Source organism: Macrobrachium rosenbergii, chromosome 30, assembly GCF_040412425.1.
Source record: "Macrobrachium rosenbergii isolate ZJJX-2024 chromosome 30, ASM4041242v1, whole genome shotgun sequence".
In the NCBI taxonomy this organism is placed as follows: Eukaryota; Metazoa; Arthropoda; class Malacostraca; order Decapoda; family Palaemonidae; genus Macrobrachium; species Macrobrachium rosenbergii.
In genome coordinates, this window is record NC_089770.1 from 3,663,501 (window position 1) to 3,683,150 (window position 19,650).

The following is a 19,650-nucleotide window of genomic DNA, read 5'->3' on the forward strand; positions in this document are numbered from 1 at the left end:
AATATAAATAGGATAAGTGTTAGGTATTTTTATGACGTGGTAACAAGGTTCTTAGAACTTCGGGGAAAATATTTGAGGAACCTGAGAATAATTTTGAATTTTGTTTTCTCTTTGTGGCATTATCCCGTCATTGTGATGAAGAAGCATTGTTGTTAATGTGATGAGAGAGTGGAAGAGTTACTTATTAGTCTCTCTCTCTCTCTCTCTCTCTCTCTTTTTCTTTCTCTCTCTCGTACTTTTAACAAACATTCTTTGTTAATATAATGAAAGAGTTAGTCTCTCTTCTTCTTCTCCTCTCTCTCTCTCTCTCTTCTTGTGCTTGTTTTTAATGAACATCTCTGTTAATATAAATGAAAGAGAGTTACATAAATTTATCTTCTCTCTTCTCTCTCTCGTCCTATTAACAAACATCTCTTTGTTAATATAATGAAAGAGTTAGATATTAGTCTCTCTCTCTCTCTCTCTTCTCTCTCTCTCGTCCTATTAACAAACATCTCATTGTTAATATAATGAAAGAGTTAGATATTATTCTTCTTCTTCTTCTTCTTCTTTCTTCTTCTTCTTCCCCCTCTCTCTCTAGCGGGGCTGTGTGTGTGTGTGTGTGTGTGTGTGGCAAGGCCACCACAGGAACACAGCAGGAGTGCCAGTTCGCTTGGCACTATCCCCCTCAAAGAGAGAGCAGAGTGCCAACCGATTTCCAGGCACTGGACTAATTCGCCGGCTGCCGTATGAGTTTAACTCAATCTGTAGACAATAACATGCAAATCATTACGCGTCGCTGCTTACGGGCTATGCTGAGGACCGCTGCTTTTTGACAGATGTGAAGTGCCCACTGGATGGTTAAAAGCTGTGCCAGAGCAGAGAGAGAGAGAGAGAGAGAGAGAGAGAGAGAGAGAGAGAGAGAGAGAGAGAGAGAGAGAGAATTATGTAACTTTCATTATATTAACAAGAGATGTTTACTAAAAGGAAGAGAGAGAGAGAGATAGAGAGAGAGAGAGAATTATGTAACTTTCACTATATTAACAAGAGATGTTTACTAAGAGGACGAGAGAGAGAGAGAGAGAGAGAGAGAGAGAGAGAGAGAGAGAGAGAGAGAGAATTATGTAACTTTCATTATATTAACAAGAGATGTTTACTAAAAGGAAAGAGAGAGAGAGAGAGAGAGAGAGAGAGAGAAGCTTATGTAACTCTTTCATTATATTAAAAGATGTTTATTAAAAGGGTAGGGAGACAGAGAGAGAGAGAGAGAAGGTGGGCAGCCGGAATATCTTCTGTATATTTAATCACATATCGGGACAGACAGGGCGAGCCATGAATTTATATGGTCGTATCCTGAGAGAGGAAAGGGGCTGATAATCATGTGTTATGAGAGAGAGAGAGAGAGAGAGAGAGAGAGAGAGAGAGTCCACTCAAATGACGGGACAAGATAAATCATTCAAACTATCCACTTTCAAACATATGACAGACCATTACGCAATCCAATCACCAGATGGAAGCAGATTGCAGGTCCGCGCTTGGCAAATTCCATCAATATTGTAATCATTGACAGCTTCCGTAACAGTAACTAAAAAGATCCCCCTCCAATACATTATTATTATTATTATTATTATTATTATTATTATTATTATATTATTATTATTATTATTATTATTATTATTATTATTATTATTATTATTATTATTATTATTATTATTATTATTACTGAAAAGGGTTATTATTATTATTATTATTATTATTATTATTATTATTATTATTATTATTATTATTATTATAAGCATATTTTCTTTCGCTCAAAAAAATTTTATTTTTTTGGCTTGTGAAATCTGTTATGAAAACATATGTGAGGAAAATATTATTATTATTATTATATATATTTTATGTTGACGTGTTTCAGAATATATTGCACATTAGTAAAACGCATCTTCGTTGCTTGCTAGAAGAAGCAGAAAAGTATTGACGACGATATTTGCTCCTCCGCAATAAAAGAACAAACCTTTTTCAAAGCGGACTGCGTCTTTTGAATTCTCCGCCTGCCTTTCGACATTTCAAAAAAAATAAAGAAAATAACAAAAGGAAAAATATACGACAATAACTGAACAAAAATCATCTACTGATCAATATATAACTTTGAAGTGAACACAAAAAATCTGAAAAGACATAATTAAAAACAAATAACTACAATACAAAAAGGAAAAATACGAACGTAACCATCAACAAAATATACTCCACGGATCAATATAACCTTGAAGTGAACACAAAAAAAAAATCTGAAAATACAATTAAAAACAAATAACTACAATATAAAAAGCAAATACCGACATCTCTTAACCTAAGATTGACCAAGGTTAAAATTACAAAGCACTAGCAATCGTGAAGTAAATAAAACTATCGATAATCGGCAACGAACGTCCAGTCCACCGGATATAAAGGCAGAACGTTTCGGCAATACCTTGTTTACATTTTCAAGCGGTTGCGTTCGTTTGGTCAGAGGGGGAGGAGCCGCGAGGGCTGTGGAATGCTCGGAGATGTCTTCGATTGGGACGCCACGATCCACTTCATCTCCTTCGTGAGATTCATCATGGGACTGAAAAACAGCAAGACTAAAAAGGTGAGTGTTTATATTGTGGTGGTTTGTTGGTTTGTTTCGTGTGTGGATGGTTGTGTGTGTGTGTATGTATATGTATATGCATGACAAAGATAAATTCACTAGAAACGGAAAGAAGGCTGAGGCCTTGACTCTGGCATGTCCTTTACTTAGCAGCCAAGTAAAGGACATAGAGTCGAAAGGCCTCGCAGCACTCCAGTGTTTTGCTTCTTCAGGATTTTATCTTTATTTATATATTCATCACGTTCCATATTTTCGTGATTCAGTTATATATGTATATGCATATATATATGTGTGTGTGTGTACATATACTGTATATATATAAATATATATGTATGTATATAATATATATATGTGTGTGTATATTATTATATATGTATTGTGTATGAGAGAGAGAGAGAGAGAGAGAGAGAGAGAGAGAGAGAGAGAGAGAGATACACTGGCGATTATATGTATGCATATACATACCCACGCACAATCCACAGAGAGAGAAATACACCGGCGATTATGTATACATATACATACGCACTCACAATCGACACACTCTCTCTCTCTCTCTCTCTCTCTCTCTCATGAAACACTTTCTCTCTCCCACTGTAATTTTACCCGCTAATTCTCCAGTGTTCTCCGGCAAGTCACATTACAGTGCGTCATACCGGTCTTAGGTTTTCATATAACAACAAATGTGGCTTCTCTTGTATAATATGATAATAGTTTTTCGACCTGTTATGCATTTCCGCGTTTGTGTTGTTTTATTTTAATATGCCAGTGTTATTATTTCTGTTATTTTTATTTATGTTGTTGTTGTATTTTAATATCATTGCTGTTGTTTTTAGATTAAGCCTGTGTTGTGCTTTCATATATCTTTGTATTATTATTATTATTATTATTATCATTATTATTATATTATTATTGTTCAGAAGATGAACCCTATTGATATGGAACAAGCCCACCACAGGGGCCACTGACTTGAAATTCAAACTTCATTCAGCGGTGTGAGGAACTAAAGGAGAATGTCCGAAAGGTGGCAACTCTCCAGATGCAAAATAAACCTCCCATCGATACTAGCTGCAACCCCTTCCATTCTTTTTTACTGTACCTCCGTTCATATTTTCTTTCTTCCATCTTACTTTCAGACCTCAAGAATTGTTTTATAGTGCAAATTGCTTTGGGTTTTCTCCTGTTACACCTTTCAGACCTTTTTATTTTCTAGTTCCATTTCAGCGCTGAATGACTTCATCATAAGTCCCAGTGTTATATTCCATTCTGGTCCACTCTCGTTAAAATGGAGGATTACTGTCCTGTGTGTGTTGTAGCTCGCAGTTCTTGCGTTTGCTGTTGGGTTATTTTTCGTACTTAGAAGAAGAAGATGAGGAAGAAAAAGAAGAAGGTAGAGGGGGAGAAGTAGGAGGAGGAGGAGGAGGAGGAAGAAGAAGAGGAAGAAGAAGAAAGAAAAGAAGAATAAGAAGAAGAAGGAGGAGGAGGAGGAGGTGGAGGAGAAGGAGATGAAGGAAGAAGGAGGTGAAAGAAGAAGGAGGTGGAGCAGAAGAAGAAGAAGCAGAGGAGGAGAAGAACAACAACAAGAAGAGGAAGAAGATGAAGAAGAAGGAGGAAGAGGTGAAGGAGGAGAAGAAGAAGAACGAGAAGAAGAAGAATAACAAGGAGACCAAAAAGAAGGAGGTGGAGAAGAAGAAGAAGAAAAAGAAGAAAAGGCAGGAGGATAATCTCTCAGTCAGCGTGCCTTGACAGGGCTTTAGTGAAACTGGAGCCTCTCAGAGACCTCTCATCTCTTTCTGTACCAGCCATATCAGCTTGCACTGGCCACGGCTCTGGTGATACGCGCTAGTTAGTACTTGAGGTACCGTGAGATCGTTTTTTTTTTTTTCTTCTTTGCTGTGGTTATTTTGAGCCTTTGCGAGCGTTTTGTAATACTGTGGGTTAGTATGAAGTAGCTTGTGTATTTTCAGGTAAATTTGCGTGCATAGGGTAATAATAAATTGGGTATTTGCGTGTGCAAGGGTATGTCTGTCAGTACTGTACTGTAGACCTTGGTACTGAGTCCGATGTATATATAACTATACCTACAGTTAGTATCTTTCGCGTATCTGTTCTACGTAATTACTTACAGTTGTTTGTGCATTATTATTATTATTATTATTATTATTATTATTATTATTATTATTATTATTATTATTATTATTATTGCAGAAACAAAAGGCCTTAAGTAGGTGAGATTTGAAGATCATAACGGAATATATTATTATTATTATTATTATTATTATTATTATTATTATTATTATTATTATTATTGCAGAAACAAAAGACCTTACTAAGTAGGCGAGATTTGAAAGACGAGAATGGAATAAACTCAGTTCTGTCATAAGAGAGAAACAGGTGTTTCTGTAAAGCTTATTTTTTTCTTATTTTTTGTTGTATTTATTAACAGAGTTTCAGTAAGTCTAGCTGTAGTACATAGGCTGTTATCAAATATGTAATTTGTATTTATACACTATTACCTCGGTCCCCCACTCTTTCTTCTCTCTCTCTCTCTCTCTCTCTCTCTCTCTCTCTCTCTCTATGTAGAGTTATTAAGAAATCGGCATGAATTAATGTCCTTTTACTTTGAAGTTCAAAGGCTTGCCCCAGATAAAGTATTTGCATATGTTACTTTACCTTTATTTCGCTTACAACCATTATCTTTTGACCATTTTACTGGGACACTTTATTACAAATGTTCTATGAAATCATTCGTGTTACTAACAGAATTATTGTATTTTGTTTTAACTAGATTTATCTAACATTTAAAGTTTTATCGTTTTTCGACGGCAAAATGAACATGGTTTCACTTCATGCAACCAGTTATTTCGTTCAGTTTATCCCTTTGATACTTTACTGTGATAAGATAAAGTATCAAAAGTTATAGGCCTAGAACCACGGCCACTGTGCTCGAAGAAAATGCCTTCGCAAATAGGTAAGTCTCCCCAAAATATATGAATTTCTTCCATTTTCTTTTATTACGTTTTGCTAGACATGTTTTCACGGGTGACTATAATAATAATACATTGTCTCGTAAAGTTGGATTTTGATTGATTTAGGTGAAAGCAAATGAGTCTATTGAGGTTCTGTCTCGAAATAATTGCTGTGAGCTACAAATGCAACGCCTTTTGGAGACGTCCCCTTTCAGAAGATAATGCATTTTGGATATGTATACTTGCATATTCACACGCAAAAAGACATTATGTATACGTGTATTTTTGTGGAGCCTAGTTCAGTAATTAATGTCCGTCATATATATAGATATAGAGTATATATATATATATATATATATATATATATATATATATATATATATATATATATATATATATATTTAATGAGAGAGAGAGAGAGAGAGAGAGAGAGAGAGAGAGAGAGAGAGAGAGAGAGAGAGAGAGAGAGAGAGAGCAATGAATTTGCATGCACTAACTAATTCCATGGAAATGAAAACAGAGCGACGATGCACGCAGCTTGCAAGCTGTGAGATTAATGGGCCCCTCATAAATCCGCAACACCGTCGTCTCAAAATCAATAAAGAGAGAGAGAGAGAGAGAGAGAGAGAGAGAGAGAGAGAGAGAGAGAGAGAGAGAGAGAGAGAGAGCACCAACTCAGCAGAGGGATGTGGAAATTAAGGAGATTTAAAATTAAAATAAAGGAGATTTAAAATTAAAAATACAGGAGATTTAATATTAAAGGAGATTTAAAATTAAAATAAAGGAGATTTAAAATACAGGACATTTAAAATAACGGACATTTAAATTAAAGGATTTAAAATAAAGGAATTTTAAATTAAAAGAGATTTTAAATAAAGGAGATTCACGATAAAGATTTAAAATAGATTTTTACAAAATCTAAAACAAGGGAGATTTAGAATAAATGGGATTTAAGATGAAGATTTAAAGTAAAGAAGATTTAAAATAAAAAAAAGAATTAAACATAGGAGAGAAAAGAAGGTGAAATGAAATGTAGAGACATTTCATTCTGTGGGAAGTATCACGTGACTGGAAAGCAGATTACAGGAAGAAGACATTTCACTTGAAGTTATTATGGTAATTCTTCTCTCTCTCTCTCTCTCTCTCTCTCTCTCTCTCTCTCTCTCTGTTACAAATGACATGCCTTTGAACTGCCGTCATTTTATGATAATAACACGTTATGAAAATTTATTGTTTTTCCCCGCTTACTGTCACCTATTGTATGCCAGTGGAACTTTCTATTTTTTTTTTTTTATGTAGTTTCACGTCGTCATTCTTCGCATGGAGAATCTGAATGCAAAATTATATATATATATATATATATATATATATATATATATATATATATATATATATATATGTATATATATATTTATATATATATTTGTATATATATATAAAATCCAATTTACCTTGGGAATAACTTACCCAAAGGAAATCAAATTTAATCAGACATTTGACTTACCCACTCCTCTCTACAAGCCCACATTTTCCTCTGCATTAAACACAAACCACTAAATAATAAAAAAAGATTAAAATTAAAAACAAAGTGAAATGCAGTAATCACCTCTTCCTCGATGGCCTGAAACAAAAAAGATGAGGACCGGAAGTAGGGAGACAGCTTTCATTTAGAGGGAAAGTCAGAATTGACAAAAAAAACTACGGAAAGTGACTCGTTCGTTTGTTTGCTTTCCCTTCTGTTCCCCAGGCCGCATCTCCTAAGGAACTGCAGAGAACAGTGATTTTTCATGACGTGTCATCCTTCGCCCGTTTCCAGATGACCTGTAACTTGGTGAGAGAGAGAGAGAGAGAGAGAGACACGTAACTTGGTGAGACAGAGAGAGACTTGCAACTTGTGTGTGTGTGTGTGTGAGAGAGAGAGAGAGAGAGAGAGAGAGAGAGAGAGAGAGAGAGAGAGAGAGAGAGAGAGAGAGAGACTTGCAACTTGGTGAAAGGGAGAGAGACAAAGATAGACTTGCGACTTGGTGTGAGGGAGAGAGAGAGACTTGCAACTTGGTGTGTGTGTGTGAGAGAGAGAGAGAAAGAGAGATAGAGAGAGACTTGCAACTTGGAGAGACAGAGACAGACAGACAGAGTCTGATTTTTTTCCGCTGCCTCGCTATTCATGCATAACGGGGCAAAGTTCCCGCCACGCCGACATCTTTTTTCCAAGGCATTTAAGCGAAAGTACACGATTTTCCATCGTGCGCAAATTTACGGGCTGTTTTTACAACGGAGGCATGACGACACTCTAATGACGGTGTTGAACTACGCTATTATTATTATTATTATTATTATTATTATTATTATTATTATTATTATTATTATTATTATTCAGTAGATGAACCCTATTCGTATGGAACAAGCCCACCAAAGGGTCCACTGACTTGAGATTCAAGCTTCCAGAGAATATTACATTTTTATCTGTATTACATTTTTATCTATTTGTTAATTTGTTAATCTATTTTCTTTTGTGGTGAGTGAGATCAGTCTTTCTGTATTTCCCTTTACTTCCTCTCACTTCTTTTGTAGAACGCCATATTTTTTTGGAAGCTTGAATTTCAAGTCAGTGGCCCCTTTGGTGGGCTTGTCCCATACGAATAGGGCTCATCTATTAATACATACACACACACACATACAATAATAATACAATAATAATATAATTTTTACTGTCTGACTTAGAAACACAATCCATCGTTAGGAAGGAGATGGGTAGCCCTGCTGTTATTATTATTATTATTATTATTATTATTATTATTATTATTATTATTATTATTATTATTATTATTATAGCTTATTGGGAACAATCATTACTTCTAAATAGTTTTATTTTTCTTCATTATCCACTCTTTCCTTCCCTCCAGCCAGCTAACATATACTCATTGTACGAAGAACTAAATACTAATAACGGAATGGGGTTGATGGAAGGATGATAATATTTATAATATTTATATACGTAGCAGTCAATCGTCCGCAATCATTAAAGGATGTTTTTCCCCTTAGTGAAAGGTATATTTAAAGTTTTCCTGAATACTTTGAAATTTTAGGAGAGTTACTGAACATCGCTTTAATAATTGTAAGCCTGATTTGCATAATGACGGGAAGGAATTTTAGAACGATTTGACAAATATGAAATTATATGTGTCGTGAATGTCTTTGACTGTTTTTAGTTTATTGGACATTATTTATGTAATGAATAATGAACAGTTTTTTACTTGCTTTGTAATGTAAAAAAGTTTTATTGATACACATTATTTAGAATATCTTTGATTTTGGTTTATTGGCCATTATTTATTTAATGAAATAATGAATAATATTTTACTTGCATCGTAATGTGAAAAAGTTTTAGTGATACACATTATTAGAATATGTTTGACTGTTTTTGGTTTATTGGACATTATTTAATGAATAATCAACAGTTTTTTCCTGGCATCATGATGTGAAAAAGTGTTAGTGATACACATTATTGGAATTTACAGAATGTTTTCCTCCGCTGTACGAAAACGCAACACGTATCTACTTCCTCTTACTTCTGTCTTGTTATGAACTCCGCCAACACAAGCATTAAGCCAACGTCGTTACCTACAGCTTAGCCGGGGATAGATTCTTGTCGAGTCAGCAGATCTGCAGAGCTCTCTGGGGCAAGATGCTACGCAGCAGGCTCTTTGCGGAGTCCCGTCGGCCCTTCGCTGCAGCCCCTTCCATTTGCTGTGCCACTGTTCATATTCTCTCTCTTCCATCTTACTTTCCTCAACCTTCTTTTAGTAGTTTTTTTTTTATAGTGCAACATCGAGTTTTTCCTCCTGTTACACCTTCAAAACCTTTGCTCTTAATTTCCCTTTCAGCACTGAATGACCACATGGGTCCCAGCGCTTGGGCTTTGGCCTAAATTTTATATTCCAGGTCCGGTTCCAAAGTAGGCGAACTTCCTTCACGATTTTTCCACATTTTTTGCTACTTTTGGAGTGGTTATTCTTTTGAAACGAGGGAAAGCTTTAAGATTACTGTAGATTTTTACTGAAAAATATTAGGCAAAGTTCCATGAATATGGTTCATCTTCTGAATAATAATACACACACAATAATAATAATAATAATAACACATACTAATAATAATATAAGCTTGAATCATTTGTCATCCTGTGGACCTCATTGTACACCTATCATATTTTTACATCACATTGTGACATCTATCACATTTTCAAACGTCTCTCATAACAGTTATAAATATAGCAAAAGATTTGAGGAATATTTGTATATCAAAACTTCGACGTCACAATTATGATACTGACATAAAAAAGCGGCCAATATTTCTTCCCAACAGCTGACCGAGGTAAACATCGCTCTTAGTCACTGTACGAGAAGAGCCATTCCCACAACACGTGGGGGTTTTTGCCCCCTGAAACCTCTCAAGAATTAATCTAAATCTTCTTACAAGGCCTTTTTCCGCCAGTCTCGTGTTGGACACCTTTTCACGAACGTATATAGCTGTTGCTGTACTTTGAAAAAATAAATGAGAAAAGAACTAACCGGAGCAGTGTCGTATGACTTGTCACCTCGTATTTTGATGTCAGTAGCCTGAAATATGATTTTTTTTTTTATTTGCGCTCGTTCATCGGTTATTCTAAATGGTTGTGATGGATCACATACTTTAATATATACTACAGAAATATATTATATATATATATATATATATATATATATATATATATATATATATATATATATATATATATATATATTATATATATATATATTATATATATATATATATTTATACATTATATATATGTATATATGCATAATTTTATATATTTATATATATATATAAATAATTTTTAAATATTTATATTTTAATAATATATATATATATAATATATATAAGGTTGACACTGTGAAGCAGCCATTATTTTAATAATAATAATAATAATAATAATCCCAGAGACCAAAGCTGAGCTGTAAGTGTTCAAAATCGAGAGAGAGAGAGAGAGAGAGTAGAGAGAGAGAGAGAGAGAGAGAGAGAGAAACAGGAAGAAGATAGATTTACACAGTCGTATCCCATCTCCACCTTGGTCTGTATCGCTGCCAACGCCTCCCCCCACTCCCACCCTTTTATCAGTGCCGCCACGCCTCCCGGGAGTTTGTTGTTACAACATTTCGCGGCCGGTTTTCGAGTGCCACTCTCGCATTCCCGGCATTCTTCCCGTAGGCCCCTGGCACTTCCTGCAAGGGCGCCGTCCTTACGGAGTTGTTTGTGGTTTGTTTGGAGTCGCTCCTTTGATTCGCGAGGAGAGATTGACGCTTGAACATTGACGTGGTTGTTTAGTTACTGAAGGCTCTTTGTAGCGTCGCTCACATGGTCCCTAGCTGCTACCACCTTTCATTCCTTTTACTGTACCTCCGTTCATATTCTCTTTTCTTCCATCTTACTTTCTTCAACCCTCTCCTTGCAATTGATTCAGAGTGTAAGTGTGAGGTTTTCCTCCTATTACACCTTTAAACCTTTTTCTCAGTTTTCCTCTTCAGAGGTGAATGACCTCGTGGATTCCTAGCGCTTGGTCTTTGGCCTAAATTCTATATTCTAATCTATTATATCCCATAGAGGCTCTGTTCTTAACAATTCCCAAACAGATCTCGGCTTGAGAATGTACTCGAGGGAGCCTGACCCTCCTTCTATTCTTCCTCATTCCCTCCTTTACTCCTCACCTCCCTCTCTCCCTCTTTTACCCCTTCCTCCCTCCTTTATCCCCCTCCACAAAACACCTCCATTCTCTGTCGTCCTTTTCCTCTCCTGAGCTTTCTATAGTAGTGGCACCTTCTGGCACCGCGGTTTTGGCACTGCGAACCAACCTTTTGTTTCACGGCTCTCCGACGACTTCTTGGCTTTCAGGCTAAATTAAAATATAGCTCCGTTGAGGTTTTAGAAAATGGACGACGTTGTTGTCCTTCGGGAGTCTGATGAGAACGAAAAGGCGTTCAGGGAATTCAACAATGAAAAAGGCGTTCAGGGAATTCAAGAATGAAAAGGCGTTCAGGGAATTCAAGAATGAAAAGGCGTTTAGGGAATTCAAGAACGATAAGGCGTTCAGGGAATTCAAGATTGAAAAGGCGTTCAGGGAATTCAAGAATGAAAGGGGATTCAGGGAATTCAAGAATGAAAAGGCGTTCAGGGAATTCAAGAATGAAAAGGCGTTCAGGGAATTCAAGAATGAAAAGGCGTTCAGGGAATTCAAGAATGAAAAGGCGTTTAGGGAATTCAAGAACGATAAGGCGTTCAGGGAATTCAAGATTGAAAAGGCGTTCAGGGAATTCAAGAATGAAAGGATTCAGGGAATTCAACAATGAAAAGGCGTCAGGGAATTCAAGAATGAAAAGGCGTTCAGGGAATTCAAGAATGAAAAGGCGTTCAGGGAATTCAACAACGAAAAGGCGTTCAGGGAATTCAAATCGTCGCCTTTTAATGTCGTTTTCATAGTTTTTGTCATGAATTTTCAACAGAAAATTAGTTGTCGCTTTTTTTAATGTCAGGATCATATTATTGTGACATGAAGTTTTAATAAACAAATATTTGTCATATTTTCTGTCATATTTATTACTGTCATAAGAGACGTTTTGAAAATGTGACAGATGTCAAAATGATGTGAAAATATGATACATGTGAAATTATTATTATTATTATTATTATTATTATTATTATTATTATTATTATTATTATTATTATTATTATTATTCAGACTATGAACCCTATTCATGTGGAACAAGCCCACCAAAGGGCCACTGACTTGAAATTCAAACGTCCAAAGAATATTAAGGTGTTCATTAGAAAGAAGCAATAGAAGGTAATGAGAAATGCAGGAGAAATAGATCAATTACTAAAAAAGAAAAGATAAATTAAGCTAATGGTAATGGGAAAGAAGAGGTCACTTACTGAAAAAAATAAAGCTAAAAATTATTACTCCATGATAAAATCTGGCCACCTACCACAGCGGACCCTGACGAGATATGATAAAAGGTCGACCTTTGTTGCCGAGTTAGAATTTGCATTGCAAGATTCTCGTGCAGCACGAACACAGAAGGGGCGGGCCAGTCAAGTGTCCTGCAATGAATGCTAACGTAAGCTAACGTAAGCTAACGTAACCACCTCCCCGCCCCTGTCGCAGGCACGTGAAGGAATGTCTGTCGCAAAATGCGTCGTTATAGAAACTGACGCAAGGGAACTGAAGCTTTATTTGATGACGTGATGTTTTATATAGAAGCGACGTATTTGCGGAATATTGTCACGAACATTTTTTCAAATTCCTTAAAATTTTTATTTATGGAAATAATTATTGCATGACAGTGCTTTATGAAGAAGCAACTTGGCGGAATATTGTCACGAACATCTTTTTCGAATTCCTTACAATTTTTGTGTATGAAAATAACAACTAGGTAATATTTTACTTATTTTCTAAAAGACAATATTAGGATTTGACAGCTACAGGAATGATATCCTAATCTCTTTCTATTTTATTAGGTAATATTGAGCTAAAATTAGAAGCTGAGTGCGTATGATGTAATCCGGTTGCGTAAGAGCTCATCTAATTCGAGTTGTCTTACAAATTTTACTTTTTTTAATTTTGCTCGAAAATGGTTTCAAATACGCTTGTTCGAGTGCTATTTCTTTACTATAACCTTACAAATTTCACTCATGCTTTCATTCCTTTTACTGTACCTCCTTTCATATTCTCTTCTTCCATCTTACTTTCCCCAACCTTCTCCTAACAATTGATTCATAGTGCAACTGCTTTGAGGTTTTCCTCCTGTTACACCTCTCAAACTTTTCCTGTCAATTTCCGTTTCAGCCCTAAATGACCTCATAAGTCCCAGTGTTTAGCCTTTAGCCTTAATTCTATATTCAGTTCAATTCAGTTCAGTGTAATTATTGCGATCGAGAATAGGGAGATGACAGGTACAAGGGGAGTAATATTAGGCATTTGTGATGCCCTAATTAAAACGGGGTGGCTATGAACCCGTGTCATTTCGGGAGTTATGCAAACGAAGGGGGGGGGGGGAGGGGGAGAGGCTTAGTAGCAGGCGCTGCCTAACTCTTGTCTTGAATGGCAAATGTCGTGGAAAGGAACTTTTGTTTTGTATATATGTATATATATGAATTTTATGTGTGTACATATATATATATATATGTGTGTGTGTTGTTCGTGTGTATTGTAGTCTTCAAAATCGTAAAAAGGCGAATTTTTAAGCTCAAACAATAAGCAACAATACACCTCAATATCGAATTCACTCTTCCTCGGAAGAGCATTTACGCCTGCCAGGCTATATATATACATACATACATATATATATATATATATATATATATATATATATATATATATATATATATATATATATATATATATATACATACATATATAGATATATATGTATATATATATGTATATATATATATATATATATATATATATATATATATATAAAATGTGCCTGTGATTGAGTCAAAGACTCCCAATCATAACCACAAAAATAAAATTACGGTACAGATATTGACAGCCTTCATCATAAATAAAAATCTTAGTTATTTCATTAATTATTTCAATATTCCATGCACACTGTAATGGAATGTGTCTCCGCAGTATTTATGTGAGCCTCTGTCTGATATTATTATTATTATTATTATTATTATTATTATTATTATTTTTTTTTATTATTATTATTATTCAGAAGATGAACCCTATGCATATGGAACAATCCCACCACAGGGGCCATTGACACGAAATTGAAGCTTCCAAAGAATATTAAGGTGTTCATTCGAAAGAAGTAACAGAAGGTAAAGGAAAACGCAGAAAGAGGAGATCAAATAAATAAACAGAAAATAGAACAGAACAAAACGGGCAAATGAGCATAGATAGGAGGAGTTAGTTGCGACAGGGAGAGAAAGAGAGAGAGAGAGACGGGAGAGAAAGTTATGTGCAATATCTTCCCATCTGGCAAGAACGGAATGGTCTGCAGTGCAGACTGAAAGACGGAAAAATGGCTTTCACGTTCCCAAGAATAACAATGGACAAAACATTTCTACATTTGTCTTTTGTATTATTTTTTTGCTTTTTTTTGGAGATTGGTCTCTCGATCGAGGAGCGAGGGAAAGTCTTCGGGAAATGGGTGACGGTTGGTAGGTAAATGAAAACATGCAAGACAGGCGGAAGTGTTAGGTGAAACAGAGGTAGGAGGTCTGCCCCAAAGAGGAGAGAGAGGGGGAGAAAGAGAGAGAGAGAGAGACAGACAGACAGACAGAGGTACATATAGACAGATAAATATTAACCATCTATACAGTGTATATAAATATATATATGTATATATACTGTGTATGTTTGTGTGTGTAATATATATACATACATCTACTATGATTTTTAAGCGTATATATATATATATATATATATATATATATATATATATATATATATATATATATATATATATATATATATATATATATATATATATATGAATCTGGAAGAACGTAGACGATTCAGAAAATATTGTCAAACTAATAAGAAGTTGATCAACAATCAAAAGCCATAGATTTCAACGAAATTTGCGTACAAGAAAAACTTTTGCCCTAAAGCATATATATATATATATATATATATATATATATATATATATATATATATATATATATATATATATATATATATATATATATATATAGATGGATAAATAATAATCTTTCTCTCTCTCTCTCTCTCTCTCTCTCTCTCTCTCTCTGTTGTGTATATTTTGCGGTAATAATTTAAATACCGACTGGCGAGTACCGTTATTATAGAGGTTCAAGAAATGTCATCCACTTAGGCAGCAAAGGAAGAAGGAAGCGATGAGTAGACAGAGGAGGAAGAAGTTGAAGAAGAAGAAGAAGAAAAAGGAGTTGGAGGAGGAGGAGGTAGAAGAGGAGGAGGAGGAGGCGGAGGAGGAGGAATGTGGGTTACGAGGTGGAGGAACCGAATCCCCTCCAGGATACAGAAGACACTCCGTCCACGGGCCGTCCCTTCATTCCTCCCCCCCCCTCCCCCTCCCCCTTCCTTTCCCGTCAGTCAGGATTTACGAAACCCAGACTCTATTGTGGTCGGTAAGTCGGCGGATTTATAATCCGCATTAGCCTTTTTCTTTAACGGATTCGTGCCCGGCGTTCGTTCATTCAGTTGCGTCCTTTGAAATGCGTCGTGGTATTTCCTGTAGCAGTTCTAGATCGATCTCAGTCGAGGAGGGTGTTGGGAATCTGACGTAAAACCGATGCTGGAATTTTGCTGTAGATTCTCGACGTTTCTCTAGACGTTTTCAGACGGCGCTCGTACCCAGCACGTCGTCTGGGTCAATTGAAACTTATCGACAGTGTTGAGGGAAATTTGGCAACCGTGTCAAATGATCATTTCTGGCAGCCTGGAATGATATTTATCGACAGTGTCAAATGAAATATGTTAAGTGTCAAATGAAATATTGGGAGTGAAATTTGATAAAATGAAATTTGGAGTGTCAAATGAAATTTGTTTGGGGTGTCAGATCAAATTTGTTGGGAGTGTCAAATGGGGTTTGTGGGGGGTGTCAAATAAGACTTGTTGAGAGTGTCAAATGAAATTTGTCGGTAGTGTCACGTGAAATGTGTATCAAATGAAGTTTGTCAGGAGTGACAAATGAAATTTGTCAGGAGTGTCAAATGAAATTTGTCAGGAGTGTCAGATAAGATGTGTTGGGAATATCAAATAACATTTGTTGAGAGTCAAATAAGATTTGTTGAGAGTGTCAAATGATATTTGTTGGAAGTGTCAAATGAAATTTGTTGACAGTGTCAAATGAAATGTGTTTAATGTCAAATGGAGTTTGTTAAGTGTGAAATGAAATTTTTTGGGAGTGTCAAATGAAATTTGTCGATAGTGTCAAATTAAATTTGTTGACAGTGTCAAATGAAATAAGTTACGTGCCAGATTAGATATGTTTGGAGTGTCAAATGAAGTTTGTCAATAGTGTCAAATGAAGTTTGTTGGGAGTGTCAAATGAAATGTATCGAAAGTGTCATATGAAATTTGTCGTCAGTGTCAAATGATATTTGTCGTCATTGTCAACCAATATTTGTCGTCAGTGTCAAATGAAATTTGTTGAGGGTGTCAAATGCAATCTGTCGACAGTGTCAAATGAAATTTGTCGATAATTTCGATAATTGCAAATGAAATATGCTAAGGGTCAAGAAAGATTTGTTGGGAGTGTCAGATGAAATCTGTCTACAGTATTTAATGGAGCGACTATAAAAAAAAAAATATGTGTTTCGTGAAATGAAACATGTGTCAGATGAAATTTATTGGGAGTGTCAAATGAAATCTGTCTGCAGTATTGAATAGAACGACCATAAAAAAATCCTCCCCTGTCTCCTGACATGAATTGGCCGAGAGAAACGTCGTCGCCTCCGGGCAAACATTTTCTTCAAAAGTATGCCAAACTTAACGAGAGCAAAGGTCCCCACCGCGTGCCCCGTCCATTCCCGAGATGTGTGCCACTACCTCTCCTCTCTCTCTCTCTCTCTCTCTCCACCTTTCCGCCAAACCCCACTCCACCATCATCCCACGGATGCCTCCTCCTCAAACCACCTCTCCCCACCACCACCACCACCACCACCACCAACACTTAGAGCCATTGGTAGCAGCAGAAACAGCAGCAGTTGTGATGGTGGAAGGGCCATGGTTGGCAGTGCGCGTTGTCACTGGCGCCCTGCCCTTCTGAAGAAGTCTCGTGGTGGGTCCTGAAAGCATCGGATGGTCGCGTTCTCTTCGGCGATTTTTTAAATCTGCGCCATACGTCTCGTTGACGCTCTAAAGTGTTCTTCTTCTTCTTTTTGATATTCTAGTGGAGTGCTGAGTCTCTCTCTCAAGTCAAAGTTCGCCAGTCTGTGTCAGAATTACGTTGATTGTCGAGTGGGAACTGAATCCCGCATTGTGCGTTCGCCCAAAGTACCCAAGTGATTTCTGACCAGTGACATCGACGGTGGACACAGCCTGAGTTTAAAACAAAGAGGAGAAATCATAATATAACCCACGAAAGCGGTAAAAGAGTTGTGTGGTAAAGGAGAACAGTGCTCCCAGCCTCATTCCCTTAGCAGCTTTCCCCCCCTCGCATACCGCAAGATTCCGACGTTGTGAAATTCGTGATTCTCGTGATATTCGCTCCCGTGTCGAAGATGAAACCTTGTTTGAGGTGATGCCAGTCGTTTCGTGAGTGGAAAAGTGTCGAGAAGTCATTGAAGACTTTCCCCTTTTAGTGAATATAAGTGATTTGTCTCTGTGGACGAGCGTGGAGTATAACCTACAGAGCTGAATATTGGTGATTTGTTTGTTTATCTGAATGAATGAATACAGAAGTGATTCATTCAAGTTATTTGTTTTTAGATAAGTGCTTTATCTCTGTGAACGATAGTGGAGTACAGGATTACGTGAATAATTTTGCCGTGAAGAAATATTTTGCTTTTACGAATGGAAGAGTACGGGATTAAATACAGCTGTTTTGTAATGCATAGATAATTTGCCTGTATGACTAAATAAGTCCGTTTCCTGGTATCAAAATGCATTCGTTATAAATGAGAGAAGTGTACACTTGAAGAAAGTTGTATAGACTACGACAATGTGGTAGCGTTGTTGTTTATACGTAGAGGCCATTCCTCCTAAACCTCTTGTGTAGAGTCTTCCGCTTTGAGAAAGAGAGAGAGAGAATACCTGAATACCTACGGTGGGTCGTCTGCGACCGAAAACTGCAAATAATACCTCTCTGACAACGGGTGTTTTTTTTTTTTCTTTTTTTTTGGCTGGCATGAGAAAGTTCGTAAAAAAAAAGCACACGCATGTGAAGAAGGAACCGGTTCCTGGAAGAGAGATAACCAGTACCCTTGAACTGGTTGTACTGACATAACCAGTTTTAAGACAAAACAAACCTGGCCTTCAAGGAGTAATAATACTTGTCGTTAAGTAGGACAGCTGATTCCAGAGGACCTGCTTGAAGTTCTTTCCTTCGAGTCCTGAGGAAGAAGTCCTTCCCGTCGAGTTCTTTGAGGGGAGCCCATTCCACAGGACCCATCTTGAAAGCGAAGTCCTGGGGAGATTTCGAAGGGGAGCCATTCCACAGGACCCTACTTGAAAGCAAAGTCCTGAGGAGACTTCGAAGGGGAGCCATTCCTCAGGACCCATCTTGAAAGCGAAGTCCTGAGGAAGAAGTCCTTCCCATCAAGTCCTGAGGAGACTTCGAAGGGGAGCATTCCATAGGACCCTAAGCGAAGTTCTGAGGAAGGAAACCTTCCCATAAAGTCCTGAGGAGTCTTCGAAGGGGAGCATTCCATAGGAACCTACTTAAAAAAAATTCCTGTGGAAGTACTTCCCATCAAGTCCTGAGGAGGCTTCAAAGGGGAGCCCCCATCCCTTAAGGAGATTCCGGTGTTCTCAAGGGACAAGTCCTCAGGAAGCCTTTCCCATCAAGTCCTGAGGAGGCTTCGGAGGGGAGCCCCATACCCCTTAAGGAGATTCCGGGGTTCTCAAGGAACATACCAGCGCCATGGCTCGGAGGAAGAATAAGCCCCATGTCAAAAAGGTAATGATGAATATTTGTTCATGATCCTTACTCTCTAGAAATCATTTGCAAACAGTGATTGATTTATATCTACTGGCGTCACAACTTCTAGGTTATTGACGCCACATTTGCAAACAGATAATTTTTTTGTTGCGCTTTCACAAATGATTCAAAAAGCTGTTTTCGTGTTTGTAATAGTTTTTTTTTTTTTTTTTGTGTTTTACGACGAGGTTCAGAAATCCGTTTTTCGTGATTGTGTTATAAACTGGTTTCGTCTCTTTTTCTGTGTGTCTCTGTTTCATGAAATAGTTTCAGAAGCTTTTGCCTTTTATAGAGGGATTGATTTTTATTCCTTTCCTAAGAATTTTTTTAGATTCCTGTATTGCATGAAATAGATTTTAAAGCCATTGAGGTACCTGAATTTAAACGTTTGTAACAGCTT

General features: G+C 36.6%; 1 protein-coding gene across 16 annotated transcripts in view; it reads left to right on the forward strand.

Moving 5' to 3' along the window:
• The window catches only part of LOC136854940 (transforming acidic coiled-coil-containing protein 3-like), a 245,539-nt gene that overhangs the window by 42,450 nt on the left and 183,439 nt on the right, over window positions 1–19,650 (forward strand). For 6 of the 16 annotated variants that reach the window (XM_067131497.1, XM_067131526.1, XM_067131524.1 and 3 more), the window contains exon 2: window positions 1,895–2,608. In XM_067131497.1, coding sequence (XP_066987598.1) covers window positions 2,516–2,608 — 93 coding nt within the window. In that variant the 5' untranslated portion in view covers window positions 1,895–2,515. Of the gene's footprint in view, window positions 1–1,894; window positions 2,609–18,429; window positions 19,230–19,650 lie in introns of those variants that run through there. The other 10 variants (XM_067131488.1, XM_067131495.1, XM_067131490.1 and 7 more) reach the window with 6 other exon arrangements.